Genomic DNA, 19275 nt, shown 5'->3' with positions numbered 1-19275 from the left:
ACCACCACAAACCAGAATTCCCTTTTAATTTATTTATTTCCAAAACTAGCCTTTCCCTTTCATGAAAAGTTGTGACATTTATGAAAAGTTGTGACTTTAATGAAGAGTTACGACGTTTATGAAAAGTTGTGACTTTTATGAAAAATTGCGACTTTTTATGAAAAGTTGCGGCTTTAATGAAGAGTTGCGACTTTTATGAAAAATTGTGACTTTTATGAAAGGTTGTGACCTTTCCAAAGGGTTGCACCTTTTCCAAATAGTTGTAACATTTTCGATAAGGCACAATAAACATTTGTTTACACTATCCTTTGTTGTTTCCTCTCATTTTAAAACAACGAAAATTCTGAACCACTTCTTCTTCTTCACAATTAAATATTTGTGTACTTTGCTCCTGTTATGTGGCTCACTAACACCATTGCTTATGTTACAGATCCTGATATGTATTTTTACAGTCATTAATTTATGTTTATGTTATTAATGATAAGATGTAATAATTTTCATTTTCCGTTACATTAGTAATGTTTGTTACTACGTAATCTTGTATGTAAGATAATATAATGTTTTAATTTTAATGACTAATAGTTTTTAAGTATTATTTTATAAATTTCGTGATATTAAATTCCCGCACGAATCGCGGTAATTTTACTAGTTCAAAAAAAAAGAGAAAAAAAGAAAAATGACAATAGAGGCCATAGAGAGCGCCACATCACCGTTTTGTCATTCTCCTTTATTATTATACTAGTAAAATTACCCGCGTTTCGCGCGAAAATTTAGTATCACGGAATTTATAAAATAATACTTAAAACATATCAGTCATTAAAACTAAAACACTATATTATCTTACATACATATTACATAGTAACAAACATTAATAATGTAAAGGAAAATGAAAATTATTACATCTTATCATTTAACCTTAATAACATAAGCATAAATTATAAGATAATGATTGTAAAAATACATATCAGGATCTGTAACATAAGCAATAGTGTCAGTGAGCCACTCAACATGAACAAAAGTATACAATATTTAATTGTGAAGAAGAAGAAGAGGAGGAGGTTCAGAATTTTCGTTATGTTAAAATGAGGGGAAATCCCTCTATTTATAGACAACAAAGGGTAGTGTGAACAAATGTTTCTTGTGCCTTCTCAAAAATGTTACAACTATTTGGAAAAGTTGCAATCCTTCAGAAAGGTCACAACCTTTCATAAAAGTCATAACTTTTCATAAAAGTCGCAACTCTTCATTAAAGTCGCAATTTTTCATATAAGTCACAACTTTTCATAAAAGTCACAACTCTTCGTTGTCACAATTTTTCTTTGAAGTCGCAACTTTTCATTAAAGTCACAACTTTTCATGAAAGGGAAGGCTAATTTTGTAAATAAATAAAAATTCTGATTTGTGGTGGCGTCACGTATGCGGGCCTAAGATTCTTTTATATATATATATATATGATATGATATATATAGATTGTTTTCATCTCCTATATTTCTTATCTTATTTTGTTTTAGTTTTACAACAATTACTAATATATCATGATATGTATTTCCCGAATTGGCATACACGTGCGGCCCAACTAGTATATAGAATGGGTGGTTAACGACCAAATTCATTGTAACACAATTATAATAATTTATTTATGCAAAAAGAGGCTTCCTGAGGATGGAACAAAAAAGTGACAACAACTATTAAGTGCATTAGCCGTCAATGGAGTTCGTTTTGTCGCAGCGATTTGTCCCTTTTGGTGAAACCCAATCTCAATTGTTCGTTTTATTAACTTGAGACTCCGCATATCAAGGCTCTCTGTCTCTCTTCTCCAAATGTTTATAGACACCTTATGTTCATGTTTTCAGAAGCCAAATGAAACTTTCATAGTGAAAGACCTTCATAACCATAAGGAGAGATGATGTAATGAAATGTGTCGAATAAAAAGTTCTTGATGCAGATGCATTGCATCTAAATGGGTTTTTGACTGATAAATATAGTATTTTCAATTATGATTAGTAACAAGATAGTAAGAACAGTCTGAGGATTTACAGAACCGCAAAATTGATAGTGTCTTTTATCACACATTAGTCATAACACAACTCTGCCTGGTGATATGCCTCACCATTTCTTTCTGTCTAACAGAATAGCCAGAAATACAGGTGGATTTCAGTAGGACACCGGGGCCTTCTGCGCTAACTTAGCTACTTCATGCAAAACAATGCTATACGAAAACCGACAGCCAAAACCAAAAACAACACATCTCCAATCTGGGAGACAAAATGAGGGTTTTCTATTACAAGTCTACAGGACATTTACAAAGTCGCATAGCTCTTATGGACATTCAACCGCCAGAGCTACACAACTGAAAGCACGAGTGCATGAAACTGACGAAAAAAGAGATAGTGAATAATGTAATGACGAAAAGACAGCCAAAAGTCAACCCTGACACGGTTTGCTGAAAAAATAACCAAATACAAACAAGAGTAATCAAGTTAGCTCACAGTTCAAGTAGAGAATTTCCAGGGCTATGTTGGTTGATCAGACCTCAGCTATCTCGACCAAAAACTGGAAAATATACATCAAAAGAAGCTCGGCAATGGTAAAGAACCAAAATCAATAGCTTCATCTTCATCGACTAGAGCGTTAATAAAAGATAGGACCAGACTGCATGGAAGAAATCATTTTGATCAGAAAAGAAAAACAAAGGCCCTTTTAAGTAGCATGCATGTTAAAGTCAACAAAAATATCAGCAAGGAATACAAGGCTTATAAATGTTGTGCCTGAAGTATTTTATACTACTCAATATGCCCATCCTTTTGTCTAGCAGGGTATAATCAAACTTTTTTCTCAAGAATTACGATGACACCCATTCCTTCCATACTTGACAGGATTTTGCACAAAGAGAACATCATGAAAGTGCATTTGCTATTGAAATCATGTCAAAAACAACTATCATCTATTCTGTTCAGAAATTTGATGCAAATCTTAAAATTTGAATTAGAACTATGCTATGCAATAATTTACATACCAATGACCACATAGCGACTTCATACTTTGCTTCATAAAAGGATTCAGAAAAGCATACAAAAGAGGAGAGCTTTTATAGCTGGGATTTCATCTCTACAGGTAACTTTATACGTGCTTCTACCATTCTCTGAATGAGTTCTTAGTTGAACAAATAAATATGAACCCTGAATATTTTCTTACTTATTTCTCTCTCTCTTACATATATATAACTTTTAACCCTCTATTTTGCTGTCATTTGTCAACTAGTTGTACCTGCAATTGTATCCATTCATGTATAGAACAAGTAGGGATCCAATGTAGTGTCATAACCAACTTATAAAGCATACAGTTATGTATCTCCACCCCCTCCTCCCCCCTCCTATATATATATATATATATATTAGTAATCTTCATTCCCGAACATTGGGGTCGGCGGAATGAATCTCAATATCATAAATATTCTCATTGGGTTCATATTATTTCAATACTCAGCAATTATGGATTATCTAAAACTTTCTTTTCTATTATATATATATACATATCAATGGCGGAGCCAAAAATTTTATCAAGTGTGTTCAAGAATATTTTTTTTTTTATAAGTGAGTTGAATGTTATTTGTTTAACCTAGCGATTGTACCATGAACAATTCCAACAGTTGTTACTATCAAATACAAACAATCAAGTTTGTTTTTTTTCCCTGATGCATTGATTTTATGTAATCAAAAATATATGAATTATAATGTGTAAAGTGAATTACTCACCATCAAATATTTTTTTTCTTAAAAAAAGAAAGAAGATAAAACATATGTATCAATTTTAGCTTTGGGTTTAAAGTGGTTAATATATATAAGCACAAATTTTTAATGTCAAATATTATCCATTTTGTTTTTTTCACCCTTCGAAAGTGCATTATATGTTAGATAAAATTAGAAATACAAAATATATATATAATAATAAATTTCAAAATCAAAATAATTTATTCATATATGTTAGTGGTTACTCTATATTATTAAATTATTATTTTTTTTGATAAAGTAAAGTTTACTCTATATTATTAAAATTGCAATATTAAGAATTAAGAAACTTGAGGAACATTTACAAATTTCAGGTAAATTAAAATTAATAAATATATTTGTTTGATGCAAGAATAATGGTGCGAGTACAAGTGTAAGGTTGTGACCTGCTCTCAAAAGAAACAAAAACTGTTATGCACTCGGCAAGATTTGACGAGAACTGAAAACAAATACCCTTAACCATTGCGCCAAAGGAAGAGCTTATGTAAAGGGTGTTCAACATTAAATATATATCCCTTAAACTTAGAATTTGACCTATATACATAGTGAAATTTTCTGGCGAAAAGTGTTCATCTGACCACCCTTAGAAGGTTGTAGCTCGGGCCCTGATATTTACTAATGGCCTAACCCATCAATGGCCCCCCTAAAGTTGACACTAATTTTCACTTAGACACTCCAACTATACTTTGTTCATTTTAGACACCTCATGTGATGTCCCGTTGTGTCATTTTGACACTTTTTGCTGACATGACATAGTGAGTGTGATACAATCCTTACCAGCGCGTGGAGAGCTTATATTTAACCTATTTTTATTTTATTTTTGTCTTCTTCTTCCCCATTTTAGCCACCATTTTTCAAAACTTGAACTCCTTCCATGGAGAAATAGATCTAATAGTGCTACAACACCAAGAGATTTCAAGCTTAAACAACTTTTCTTATTTTGTTGCCATTCTTCCTCCTTGAAATGTTTTGAAAAAAATCAAAATATATTTTTTTAAAAGAAAATCTAGGAAATTCTTTTAGGGAACTCTTTGTTTAGATTTGAATAATTTGGTTTTATTTGAAGTTATAAGTAAGACGAATCAGTGTTTGTAAAGAAATTGTGCTTTTGGAAAATAATTCTTTTCAAATAGTTAAATTACTATGAAAGTAGATTGGAGAAAGACAATCTGGATTGGGGAGAGGTTGAGGTTGGGGTTGGGGGGGTGGGAGGTGGTGGAGAAAATGCATTGAGTGTGGGAGGGGTAGGGGTTGTGGACTGTGGAGAAGACAATCTGGTGGGGGAGGGGTTGAGGATCAGGGGTGGGGGGTAGTGGAGAAGACAACATAGGATGGGATTGTAAGTGGTTAATTTTTTAAAAAATATTATTTGGATAAAAATTGCCACGTGTCATTGAGTCATTGGCCTTTTTTTTAAAACTCAAAATTAATTATTTAAAAATTATTTTCAATATATATGCCACATGTCTTTGTTTAATTCGTCATTTTGACACGTCATCGGCGAGTGTGTTACACATGCCTTACATATTTGGCTGATTATAAAAAAAGTGTCAAAATGACACACCAAAACATGACATGAGGTGTCTAAAATGAACAAAGCCTAGTTGAGGTGTCGAAGTGAAAGTTAGTGCCAACTTTAGGGGGCCACCAATGGGTTAGGCCTTTACTAATACTAGAACAACGAATGTTTGAAGAGCTTAGGGTCAATCGATCAATTGACCGATATGTCCTCCTCAAATTTCCTCTATTTTATGTATTTAAAAATTAACAAAAAATATTACTATAAATTACAATAATTAGTATTTTTTATTTTATTTTCTTTTTTACTAAATTATGAATTTAAAAATTATTAAAAAATAGTATCATAAATCACAATAATTAACAACTTAAAATATTTTACTATGTATTAGAAGAGCGAACATTTGAGGAGCTTAGGGTTAGTCGGTCAATTGACCGATTTGCCCTTTTCCTCAATTTTCCTCTATTTTATGTATTTAAAAATTAACAAAAATTAGTACGATAAATTACAATATTTAGTATTTTTCTGTTTATTTTCTTTTTTTTGTATATTATGCATTTAAAAATTATTAAAAAATAGTATTATAAATCACAATAATTAAAACTTAAATTTTTTTTAAATATATTAAAAAATTGATGAACTTTCAAAATTTCACTTAAGTCACATAAATTGAACCAGAGGAGGTAACATATATAACTTGAAAATTATGTTGACTAAAATATTTTAAAATGTATACTAAAAAATTGATTAACTCTAAAAATTTCACATGTGCCACATAAGTGACAAAATTAACAACTTAAAATATTTAAACAAATATATTAAAAATTAATTAACTCTCAAAACATGACATGTGTTATAGATATTATTTAAAAAGTAAGTTAAAAATATTATAGAAATAATTAACAACAAAAGTTATTTAAAAATTTAGTTGACTCTCCTAATTCTATCTATGTCACATAAATTAAAACAAATAAAGTAATATATATAGGGCCCGGGCTTTCCAGGCTTTTGTATCTAGTATTTTACTATGCTTCAATCCCAAACATTGAGGTCAACAGATTGAATCCTAATATCATAAATGTTCTCTTTGGGTCCATATTATGTCAATACTCAGCACTTGAGGATTATCTAACAATAGGGAATCCCTAATATATTCTAGTGGTTATATCTTTAATATGCTAAGAATCTTTTATTTTACTAAGAATGAGTATTCTAGTTGGTCTCACATTTACAAATTTCCAACTACCATTGTTTTCTATCTTTTGCAAGATCTATCGGGATTTTGAGTATTCCATATCTTTTGAGATATCTTTATTTAATGTGATTTTATATCTGTTTCTTCCTAATTTTAACACCTTTGATCATCATGTTTTCACATCTAAAAATTGATGTATGTAACACACGACAAAACCATCTCAAGCGATGTTCTCTTATATTATCCTCTACTTTCACCTTCTTACAGATGTAATCATTTATGATCTTGTATGACTGCACATCTATCCTGACATTCGCATTTACGTGACACATATCTCGTGGATATATTCAGCTTCAACACTCTCATACACCATTGATGGCCCTATAGTTGTTCTATACAACTTATCTTTCACTTTCACTTTGGTAGATATCTTTCCTATTGCATAACACTCTCATGGCACTCCTCCCTTTCAACTATCCTACTTTAATCCTATGTTTCACATCTCTATCCATCATTCCATTCTCCTAGAATATTGAGCCTAAATATCTAGTTTATATACATTTAGGTACCTCAATACATCCAATCTCAACTAAACTTTTCTTACTTTGTTGGAAAACCATACAATGCATGAATTTTATCTTACTTCATTGAAACCCTTATTAGTTTCATCGATTAAACAAGGTTGTCAATAAAGAGTATACACCATGGTACCTCATCATGTATATTATTGGTTAGCTAATCCATAACAAGAGAAAATAGGTTGGGGCTTAGCATAGTTTCCAGGTGAAAACCCAGGGTTGTGAGGAATTCCTTTGTGTCTCTTACCACCGTTCTTACACTGGTGATAAATATAAATTCTTTTCCTTTTCAATACCCGCCAAAGGACGCTTTTTGACACTATCATATGACTTCTCTAAGTCAATAAATTTCATGAGTAGGTCCTTTTTCTACCTATAAATTCCATCAATCTTCTCCATAAAATATAGCCTCTTATAGACATACCAGGCACAAATCTAAATTGGTTCTCTATCACACTTGTAGTGGGCTTAAGTCTCCGCTTTATTATTCATTCGCATAGTTCTGTTGTATGGATCATAAGTTTAACCCCCTGATAGTTAGCAAAACTTTTTGTACCTCATGTGTTCTTGTACATGGGAACCAAAGTGTTTTTCCATAGCTTAATTGGCAATTTGGCATATTTCCGCCCCCAAGGCCTAGCTCAAGTGGCAAAAGGTGGAGGATTTGTGGCTTAGGTCGCAGGTTCAAGCCCCACACCATGCAAAGTGAAGCCCGGTATTTAAGTGGCCACTGAGTTTAGAAGGCTGTGATTGGTCCAAAGACCGGGTCACAAACGGATTTCTCGATTATCAAAAAGAAAAAAAAATGGCATCTTTCCACACATCAATGTAGCATTAAATGGTTTGGTAAGGCATTTTACTCTTTTATATCTGGGGCACTTCCAGACACCTGTATGGGAACCATCTAGTCCACAATCTTCTTTAACTTTCATAGATTTCATGGAGTCCTCTACTGCGTGAGTGTAATTCTACTACTACAGTTAAAGTTCTTGTCTAGCATGAAATAAAAAATTTCATGGCTTGAGTTGAATGATTGATCAAAATAGGCTCTCTACTCTTTTTTATCTCACTATCTCCGAATAAGATTCCAAGACTCGTCCCAATGCACTTAACATGGTTCAAATCTTTACCCTTCTCTTTCGTCCATGCTAGTTTACACATTTCTTTCTCTCCGTCTTGTGTCCCTAATTCTTAGTACAAGCCATCGGGAGCTTTTAGTATACATTAGCCTAGCATGCGGTATTTTAGTATCCTCAATGGAATACTGTATTTGTACAATAGTTAGTTATTTGTACTTTATGCACTTTTAGTCAATTTTATAATTAAAGATGTACTTCTATCGTAAAAATGATGAATTTTTTAAAGTAAATACCAATAGATTTGAAGAGGATAAAGTATTGTCATTTGCAATACAAATTTTACATGAAATATTTTGGGATAAACGTGCAACACACATTCACAGAACTAGTATACATATGTATGTATGTATACACATACAACAACATACGAGTGGGGTCTCATAAATGTGTTAGCACACCTTACCCCCTACCTTTGTGGGGTAGAGAGGTTATTTCAGATAGACCCTCGGCTCAAGAAAAATCATTTTCCAATACAGGTTTGAGAAAAAAATGCAAGAGTAAATGAACTGTGGTGAAATTATTGAAGAAAGAAAAATATTGACAACAAAAATAGTAAAGATAACCAAAGTAACAACAACAGTAATCAAATTGAAGAAATAAGACAATACTAGCATAATAATAATAATAATCATAAGGGAGCAGATAGGTGCTCCCACCTAGAACCAAGTTCTACCACTAAGAAGAGAGAAATCGCGAGACTACCTACTAACCATCTACCCTAAGCATAAATACCTAAGTATCCCTAAAACAATCAGATCAAAAATTACAAAGGCCAACAAAAATATGAAATACAATTAAAAAAATAATTAAAGTAAAACGGTGGGTTATGCGACATTTTTTTTTTTGAACTTGGTAAGGTTGTATTATATCACAAAACAGTACATGGGTTGTACTGAAACCTTATATACAAAAGCCCCAAATTCTCACTGCTCTGTGGCTAAATTGAGTCTAAAACATCAATTATAGAGACAGTATCATTTGAGTATAACTGATTACACCAAAAACATAATAGCAAAATGCAGTTGAGCTTCACTTTTTGCACACTATTTTCTATGCTCTCAAAACACCTAGAGTTCCTCTCTTTCCATATTGCCCACCATATTGAAGCAGGGATAAGTCTCCATCTGCCTCTGTCTTTTGCCAGTACTCCTGCTTCCTCCCAGCTCTTTAAAGCCTCTGAAACTTTCCCAGGCATAGTCCAGGAGATGCCTTTGTGACTCAAAAAAATCCTCCATAATTGTTGAGTGTACTTGCAGTGTAGAAACAAATGATTTACATTCTCTAAAGTCTCCCCACAGAGAAAGCATCTAGAGCATAAGGTTATCCCTCTCTTCATGACATTGTCTTGAGTAAGAGCTGCTTCCTTGGCCAACAACCAGACAAAGCAAGATACTTTGTATGGTATTCTGCTTTTCCATAGTTCTTTCCATGGCCAATTTTTAATTTGTTGGTTTTTCTGATCCATTAGCTTATAAGCTCTACTAACTTTGTATACTCCTTTATTGTTTCCTGTCCACCATAGAACATCCTTCCCTATTTGAAGTCCATTGAAAGGTTCCACTGTGTTAAGAAAATCAGCTACTCTCTGAACCTCCCAGTCATTTAGATGTCTTCTGAAGTTGAAGTTCCACCCCTGTAGTGTCCATAAATCTGCTATAAACCCTTGCTGAAATGTAACCAAGTTGTAAACATCAGGAAATAACTCTTCCAAATTGCCTTTCTCATGCCAATTATCCTTCCAAAACATGGTCTTTCTCCCATCAAAAACTTTCATCTTTGAGTTGTTCTTCAATTCATCCCATAGATTCCTAATGGACCTCCAAAGGCTGACTCCATAAGGAGTAGTCAACTCTTTGGTCATCCATTTGTCTTTTAGTATATATTTAGCCTCAATCACCCTTTCCCACAACAGTTGGTTACCATTTGCATACTTCCATAACCATTTCATTTGAAGAGCTTTACTTTGCAAGTTTAGGTTCTTAATCCCCAGACCACCATTTTCTTCCCAGTTATCACTGATTTCCACTTTACCAAGTGAAATCCTTTCTTTTCCTTATTGCCCTGCCACAAAAATTTCCTTCTAATACTGTCCAGCCTCTTGGTGACCCTTGGTGGGATAGGAAAAAGGGACATCATGTAAGTTGGAAGAGCATCAAGTACTGAATTGATTAGTGTCAATCTTCCACCCTTAGACAAGTATTGTGTTTTCCACCTGGCTAGTTTTTTTCACACTTCTCGATCACATTGTTCCATATATCTATGGACATAGATTTGGCTCCTAAAGGTAATCCCAAGTATATAGCTGGCAGAGTGCCAACTTCACCTCCAAGGATTGTTGCTAACCAGCTCACGTTGTTGACTACATTAATAGGGTACATTAAACTCTTTCTCCAGTTGATATGTAGACCAGCGACCCCTTCAAACAGAACCAAGATCAGTCTTAAGTGCTTTAGTTGATCTTCCTCAGCATCACAAAAAATAAGTGTCATCTGCATATTGTAGATGTGTCACTTCCAGACTGTCAATCCCTTCTCTAGCCACTTCAAAACCCTTTATCCAACCTCGTAATTTGGTTGTCTTGATCATGTTATTCAGTCCTGCCATAGCAATTAGGAATAGAAAAGGTGACAGAAGGTCACCTTGCCGGAGTCCTCTATATGATTGGAAGAATCCTGTTGGAGAACCATTAACTAGAACTAAACAGACTGTTGAAATACATTGCTCCATCCACTTCAACCACTTTTGCCCAAAACCCATCATTTCTAATACCTTCATAAGGTATCTCCAATTAACGTGGTCACAAGCTTTCTCTATGTCCAACTTACAGAGAATGCCTGGCTTCTTCTTCTTAACTCTGGAATCAACAGCTTCATTGGCAATCAAGACTGCATCCATAATTTGTCTCCCTTTGATGAATGCCATTTGTTGAGAATCTACCAACTTGCCAATCACCCCTTTCAGTCTCTCAGTCAATACTTTAGAGAGCAACTTGTAAATACTGCCAATTAGACTTATCGGTCTAAAGTCCCTCAACTCCTTGGCACCCTTCTTTTTAGGAATAAGTGCTATGAATGTTGCATTAAAACCCTTCTCAAACGCTCCTTGATCATAAAAGTTTTGAAAAGTGTCCATGATGTCCTGCTTCACCACCTCCCAACACTCGATAAAGAAGCCCATAGTAAAACCATCTGGCCCTGGCGCTTGTTTTATCAGTTGAACACATCTTGAGGCACCTCAAAATTTCACTCTCATCAAAATGGCCTTGGAGAGCCCCCCCTATCTTCCTCTGTTAGGACTGGAAACTGAGTATTTTGGAAGATAGGTCTCCACTGGATGGTTTCTGAGTACAACCTTTTGTAATACCCCACAATTTCCCCTTTGATTCTACTTGGTTCTTTGGTAGTTTCTCCATGTATCACTAGCTGGTCTATATTGTTGTATCTTTTATGAGCATTTGCCATTTTGTGAAAGAATTTGGTATTCTTATCACCTTCCTTTAACCAAAGAACTCTTGACTTTGTCTCCATGAAATCTCCTCCTTCTTCAACAACTCCTCATATTTTAGAAGTAATTCAAACTTTTTAGCTATCTCTTCATCAGTGAATACTTTATCTTCCCTCTCAGTATCCAAGTCTACCATTTGTTCGAGCAATTTCTTCCTTTGTACTCCCAAGTTCCCAGTCTCCTCATTCCTCCATTCTTTGAGTTTGTGCTTCAGAGCTTTGAGCTTGCAGGCCAGGACATAGTCAGGCCTGCCTAAGAAGTTGAAAGAGGACCACCAGTTTTTGACTCTATCAATAAAACCTTTCGTCTCCAGCCACCAATTTTCAAATTTAAAATAATTCTTGTTCTTTTTCCAAGACCCTCCAAGTAGTGCTATAGGGATGTGGTCAGAGCTCAAACTTTGAAGTGGAAGTTGTTTCAGATTTCCGAAATTGTCATCCCACTCATCTGAAATTAGGATTCTATCAATCCTTGAAGCTGTTTTCTGTTGGTCTCCTTTGAACCAAGTATAATTAGCATTATCTAGTTGCAAGTCAACTAAATTCATATCTTCGATAAAGTCTGAAAATTCCCTCATGCCTCTAGTTCTGATTGAACAATTCTTCTTCTCGGAGATGTATCTAGTGACATTGAAGTCCCCACAAACGGCCCAAGGCCCTTCTATCAGTCCCCTCACAGAACCCAATTCATCCCAAACCATTCTTCTTTCTTTGTAAGAGTTTGGAGCATATACTCCCGTGATGTGGCACTTAAAAGACTGAAGTTGGGATTCAAACTCCTGTTTCTTTCAACTGCCCTTGCTAAGAGAATCTGAAACCATTTTTGAGCAAACATTTTGCTCCACACCAATATCATAGTTTTCAATAACTAAACATTATCAGTCAGGTTACCTGCAATATTTTCATTTTGCACTGATTGGATGATTATGGCCTCTTAACTGAACATGTGACATCATTTTGTAACTGTTCCACAAAACAGTTAGTCTACCATTTCTTTTCTCTAACCATCTGAAGCTCTAATATCCATTTCAACATCGATTTTCAAGTACTAACTTTCCATCAAATTTACAATGTGCAAACACTTGCATTCCTTTTTGTAGTAACTCTTAAGATACTGTTGATCACTCTAACTCATGCAGTGAATATTCAAGATTCCTTTTCAAAAGAAAAGAAAAAAAAAGCATTCAAGATTCCATTTACTGTAGTTCAGATAGACAACTCTTGTCATCCCGTTAACTACAATTTGAATTGAAAAACATCAAGCTTAACCACGGAAACTGGAATTTTCTGTACCAAGGCCAAAACGTTTTACTCTGGACCTAAATATACAGATCATTACTAGGCTTGTTAGATGATATTATGATAAGATGGAGGTGGCTCCACAGGCTGTGTAGAAACTTTGATCAAACCACAGTGAGGGTCAAAGCATTTAACTATGGACGAAAAATTGGAACAAAGTTTAATGATAAGCACAACAATCATTACTGGACTTATCAGATGGTTAGATAGAGGCTCCATAAGCTGTGAAGAAACTTTGAGCAAGCTACAGCTGCATGATATTCTCAATGGATCAACTCTAAAGCTTATTCTATAATCTTTATTCTATTATTTCATTCCAGTAATTACTAATAGTAAAAAGTTCAACCGAAACAGAAAGCCTAAAATGGAGAGGAAACAAGAAAAGGAAATCACATCACATATGCATTCCTAATCTTCTTATGAGATAACGGAGCAATTATACTTTTCAGAATCAAAGGAAACACCTATCAGACCTAAGTACTGTCCAGAATTCAAGAACTGAAGACTGAATGTTAAAATCTCCAACAATGGATGGGAAAACTGATAGCAAAGTAGAGAATGTGTCCCTTCATTGGATATTCTATGTAGAAACAGCAATCAAACTACATATTAGCATATCTTGAGAGAAGATGTGGGCAAAATGAGGAAAACAACAGGATCAAGAGTTATAATAAAACCTGACAAGCACTAGCACGAAGAGGACCAAGTAGAAACCCAGCTTCAATATCCGAATCTTCTTCTCAGACTCAATGAACCTAAAAACTTCGGTCACGTCAATTAGATGCTGCCGGCTTAAGAATCTGCAATGCAATAACACCTCTCTTAGTTAAGATTTAAAGAAAGCATCTTTTGAAGACGAGAAATATGAACTTTTTAAATTTTAACATAGAACACTTTTTCCCGGGATGGACGAGACCCCCCCCCCCCAATGATAATTGTGTCCCCTTTCTTCTAGTTTGAGCTTCCTCAGTTTCCCTAGAAGACCATTTACTTATCCTGACAAGATCCGCATATGGAATTTCCAGATCAACAGTCCTAGCAATTTGTACTTCTTCCCAGAGGTATTATACTGAATAAACTTTTCATTTCTGAAGGCCAATTCTGCCCAATCAACATTGAAGGCCATTTCTGGGATAATTAATACTGATCTACTTTTGCCTTGAATGCTGGTTGATGTAGTTTCTCACAATCTTGCCTTTGACCTTAGAGGCTTCCTTTAAAATATGGCATAGCCACACCATTGACTTCTGGTTGAAATAGGACCTGCTCATCATATTCCTGCCTTGCTAAAACCCAGTCATACCAAACCTCCTCTCAAAAAAAGTTTTTGGTTGTATCAAAAGATTTGAAACCCATAGCACAATAGATAGTTTCTTCATCCACAACTACAAAAAAGTTAAAAGTAACACCTAAGTTGCTTGGACTTGGATGTCCGATATGGGTGCGGATTTAGAGGTCGGATCCTTCATGATCTAATTTTAAGATTAGGGGAAGATTGACGTATGGATACGGGTGCGGGGATTCGCCTAAAAGTAATTAAAATATCTAAAAATAGAGTTATTAAACCTAAATTATGAGATATTATGCGGAGATCTTCAGGAGAATCCTGAAGGAAAAGGAGTGACATAGAAATTTCTATTTAAAAGGTATTCCATTTTCTTCAATTTCACCTTAGCTTTTGTATTGACTACATAAATCAATAAACTATCCAGACTTTTCCCATCAATTTTAGTCAAAGTACCCAAAATCGGTTGACCAAATCGGACACAGCTCCCACACCCACAGCCATGTCCTGTCGACACGGGTGCGGCACCAAAAGTGACGAGTCCGAGCAACTTAGAGTAGCATAGCAAGTGAAAACTAGGGGAAACAAAGAGAAGAGTGGAGTCACCGGAAAGATGGGTTCTACCCTCCTAGTAAGTAGGACAGAGTATTCTCAGAAATTGTGCCTGGGAACTTTTTTACCCAACACAACCCTATACTCTTATTATACAACTCTACATTTGGGGCTAACAAGTAGAGTATTTCTTTAATATTTTTGCCTTGGAGGTGCCTAACTTAAAAGGCAAGCCTAACCCAATTAGTCACCACTCTCTCTCTCTCTCTCTTCTATATCTACTAACAGCAAATGAAAAAATGTTCTTGATGGCACCTTATGTAAATCATGTATCCCAGACACCAAAAAACTCAAGTATCACCTTGGTACTTACCATACTCCAAAACCTGTATAACATATTAGGCCTTAAGAAGTGACGGTCACAGTCCGAATCGATTTGGATACATATTCCAATAACAAATTTTCCCTATCTTTCCATCTTATTCCTCATAATTAACATATAAGAACATAACCCGAACAGAGATGTTAGCTAATTAGTGGCTCGAGAAGCTCCACATTACATTGATAACATCATAACTAATACACTTTGAGAAGCAAAGAGTATTAAGCAAAAGCCAGATTTCAGGAATGGAAGCAATCTCATTTATATGGAAACCTATCCTACTCGGATCCTCCCAAAGTGTCGGATTTCATGTATGGAAGTATAATCTCATTTATATGAAAACCTATGTTACTCAGATCCTTGCTGTACCCATGTCGGATCCTCCAAAAATTCTCTATTCTATAAGGATCCAACACGGGTGCAGCGACATTTTGGGATGATCTAAGCAACATAGACAGAAAGTACATGGCATGAATATCAACTTGATATAAGATGTAACATACATAAATTAGAAGAAGGAACTTACTTTCTCACATTATAGTAAGCAGGAAGAAGTGTTAGCAGGAAGATAAACCAATGCCCTGTGACAAGGAATAGGATGCAGAATGCACCATGTAAAATATACTCTTTAAGGACAACAGAGTTGATACGAGATGAAGACTCATAAGGGTTCATATAATCAGCTTCCAAATCTGTTAAGCAAACGATCTACAGGAACCAAAATAAAGAACTTCAGACAACAAGGAACAGAAATGAATTATGTGGACGAAAGAGGATAAAGTAAACAGCTGACAAGGACTTTCATCACTGCAGCAAATCAATTAACACAGCAGAAAAAAAAATTGCTGCAGACCCACTAAAGTAAACAAAAACTCAAAACTTCTGGACATCAACTTAACACGATTCTATAAAGATTATTCCATAATTAGATGAACATATTAGTTTGTCAACTAATGACACCTTGCAATAAGCAAAAAAAATTAAAAATCCACTAATCAATAGTTGTCTAATACTACTTTATTTTATACAGAACCATTTGGGTTGCTCTGCAAACTCTGAAAAAAAAGGTTTAAAGAAGAAATAAAGAGAAAAAGAAAAAAGACAACTCCCCAAAGAGAATAGTGAAATAAAAATCATACAAAATCACTCTCTACCTCTACGCCACCCACTACCAACAAATGATTTGTGAAATAAACATTGAATTATATTTCCGGTAATCTTCCAAAAACATTAACAAGGAAGACCAAAAAAAAGAAAACTTAATGGGGTTTACGCATAAACGGAGAAAAGGATACCTGATAGATGAGTAATGAAATAAGGGAAATGTTAATGGCTAAAAATATAAGCCAAAGAATGGGTTCCCAAGACATTATTTTTGGTTTGATTGGATTCTCTACATGCAGATGGAGGAAGAAAAAGCAAATCCGTAAAAGAGGGTTTTGATGAATGAGGATTGTTTAGGAGGAAAAACCCAGAAATATTTAATGATGGGCTATTGTCTTCTTGGGAGGAACAAAAGAGAAAGGGAAAGTTAATGGATACTGAACAAGAACTACTCAATTAATCATACTAGTGAACTCTTTCAATAAAAATCCAATCAAATGATTAAATAAATTAATTTTACTTAGATTTAGTTTGATTCGATTTTATATTCTTTCAATCAACAATATTTTATTTATTTGATTTTTATTTTGATTTAAAAAATGAATAAAATATATTTTACAAATTTTAATTAAACTAGATAATTTATCCACACTTCACACGGGTAATTCATGACCTCATTAAGATTATGAATGATCATTTTCCTATATCTGAATATTAGAAAATTGGTATTGTCACTTATATTAACAACTTGAAAGATTGTAAAATTTTTACTCTTTAATGAGTTTTATCTTCTACATATTTTCAATTATATATATATTCTTCGATATAATTGTCTTCTCAATATTGAATGATTTTTCATAGATTAGACAATTATCAATTTATCTATTGTTTTGTACAATTGCATACAAAGTACTCCCTCCATTCCTATTTATATGTCATCCATTGCTATAAATAGTTGGATCATAATACTTGTCATTTCATAAAATCAATGCATAAATTATCATATTCTTCCTATTATATTCTTGATAAAGTAGTTAATTAGTCTTGAAGATATATATTTTGATCAACCTAGGAAAACTATTAAGTAGTTAATATCCATTGGAGTACTTCATACATTGATTAATTACTCTCTCCACTCACTATATATAAAATCTGATTTTGAAAATAAGCTCAAAAATTTAAATAATCATCCAAATACATTTTAATTTTTTAAATCTAGCATATTCATTATTTGTTGAAAAGTTGACTTAAGAAAACATTAAATAAGAATAGAAGGGTAAAATTACTTAAGTTATTAATACAAGTGCAATCTAAAAAGGTGACCTATAAAAAGGAGCGAAGGAGTATAAGATACCCAATTTAATGAGGGCTACTATTCATTCTTTAGCCGGTAGCAACTAGTTTTCATGTTCTTCCATGTCATTCTCCATAAACACCCATAAATATGACATAAAAAATTCATCATGTAAAAGATATTTGCCCCTCGTAATCTCAAATATATGTTCCTTGATTATTCTAGAGTTAGTAAATCATAAAAAGATCTCATTAAATTTTTAAAAACTTTATTAATCATATTTTAAAAACTTAAAATATTTTGAAATACATTATTTTTTACCAAAAAAAAAGGAACAATTAAAGAATTATGAACAATTTAAGTCACATGTTTGTTATTTTGGAGCGCACCAACTGAGCAAAAATATAGAAATTAAAAACAATTACAAGTAATTAGGAGATTAGGAAAGATTACAAGCAGGAGTAGCTATAATAGTTGAGACTCTCAAACTTTGTCTTGTATTATCCATTAACAAAGAATAAAAAATTAGTAATTGAAACATTTAAACTTTCTGAATAAAGAATGTGAAAGTTTAAGAAACAATATATAAAAAATATATATGTGATAACATTTCTTTCTGTGTGTGTGCGTGTGTGCATGCGTGTGTACATATATACATATACACTTCCCTAAAAGTATGAACTCTCTAACTTGAATGTTAAAATTATTATAATACTCCCAATTAAAATATCCAATTTATTTTATCTTTTATATTTTATATTATATTACATTTATTTATATTATAAAATATATTTAAAGCATACACCTTATCACATTAAAGGTTGGACTTTTTCAAAGAGTTGTGTATTTTTTAAAGAGAGTTGTGACTTTTTCAAAAAGTTATGACTTTTACAAAAATGTGTGATTTCTACGATGAGTTGTGATTTTTTCAAATGGTTACGACTATTCAGAATTGGTGCGACTATTTCATAGGATTGTGACTTATTAAAAGAGTTGGTCTAAAGAGTTGTGACTTTTTGGATGAATTGTGACATTTCTGAAGGGTTGTGCCTTTTATGATAAGGCAATATAAGAACATGTTCAGACTACATTTGTTGGCTATAAATAGGAGGTTCCCTCACATTTCTAAACATCGAATTTTCTATCTTTTCTATTTTTCTTCTTCTTAAAACACTCAATTTAGTAAATATTTTATATTTATTTATATTATAAAATAAAATACGTTAAAAGAAGACACTTTTCACATTGAAGTATTGTGACTTTTTCCGGGGGTTGTGGCTTTTCCAAAGAGTTGTGACTTTTTCTGAAGGGTTGTCACTTTTCCGAAGAGTAGGCTTTTCCAAAGGATAGTGACTTTTTCAAAGAGTTGTGAATTTTCTGAAGAATTGTGACTTTTCTAATAAGGCACAATATGTATTTGTTCACACTACCCTTTGTTGGCTATAAATAGAGGGGTTCTCTCTCATTTTTAAACCACAAATTTGCGAAGTTTTCTATTCTTCTTCTTCTTAACACTCAATTTAAAACTATTCTATATTTCTTACTATATTGTTAAAGCAATTTTATGGACTATTGGTCCAAGTTAATGGTTATCTCAAAGAAGTTAGGATAAGGACTACTACCAAAAGTCTTAGACC

At 33.4% G+C, this 19275-nt stretch overlaps 2 protein-coding genes across 3 annotated transcripts in view; both read right to left on the bottom strand.

The window, feature by feature from the left end:
• Window positions 1-19275, bottom strand: part of LOC125828357 (target of rapamycin complex subunit LST8-1) — a 1170163-nt gene that overhangs the window by 824280 nt on the left and 326608 nt on the right. The window lies entirely within an intron of this gene.
• Window positions 2027-16771, bottom strand: LOC125828362 (protein cornichon homolog 1). Of its 2 annotated transcripts, XM_049507676.1 has the most exons (5): window positions 16536-16771; window positions 15767-15948; window positions 13699-13821; window positions 13495-13601; window positions 2027-2652 (listed from the first exon to the last, which is right to left on the bottom strand). In XM_049507676.1, the coding sequence occupies exons 1-5, from the start codon at window positions 16608-16610 to the stop codon at window positions 2624-2626; spliced, it is 516 nt and encodes a 171-aa protein (XP_049363633.1). In that variant the 5' UTR covers window positions 16611-16771; the 3' UTR covers window positions 2027-2623. The 2 variants fall into 2 exon arrangements, with proteins under 2 accessions (XP_049363633.1, XP_049363634.1); XM_049507677.1 differs by lacking the exon at window positions 13495-13601 and having other exon boundaries at window positions 2434-2652; window positions 16536-16758.

This window comes from Solanum verrucosum, unplaced genomic scaffold (assembly GCF_900185275.1).
Source record: "Solanum verrucosum unplaced genomic scaffold, falcon-dt-bn FXZP01000048.1, whole genome shotgun sequence".
In the NCBI taxonomy this organism is placed as follows: Eukaryota; Viridiplantae; Streptophyta; class Magnoliopsida; order Solanales; family Solanaceae; genus Solanum; species Solanum verrucosum.
The sequence above is the reverse complement of the archived record's forward strand: the minus strand, read 5'-3'. Positions and strand labels throughout refer to the sequence as shown.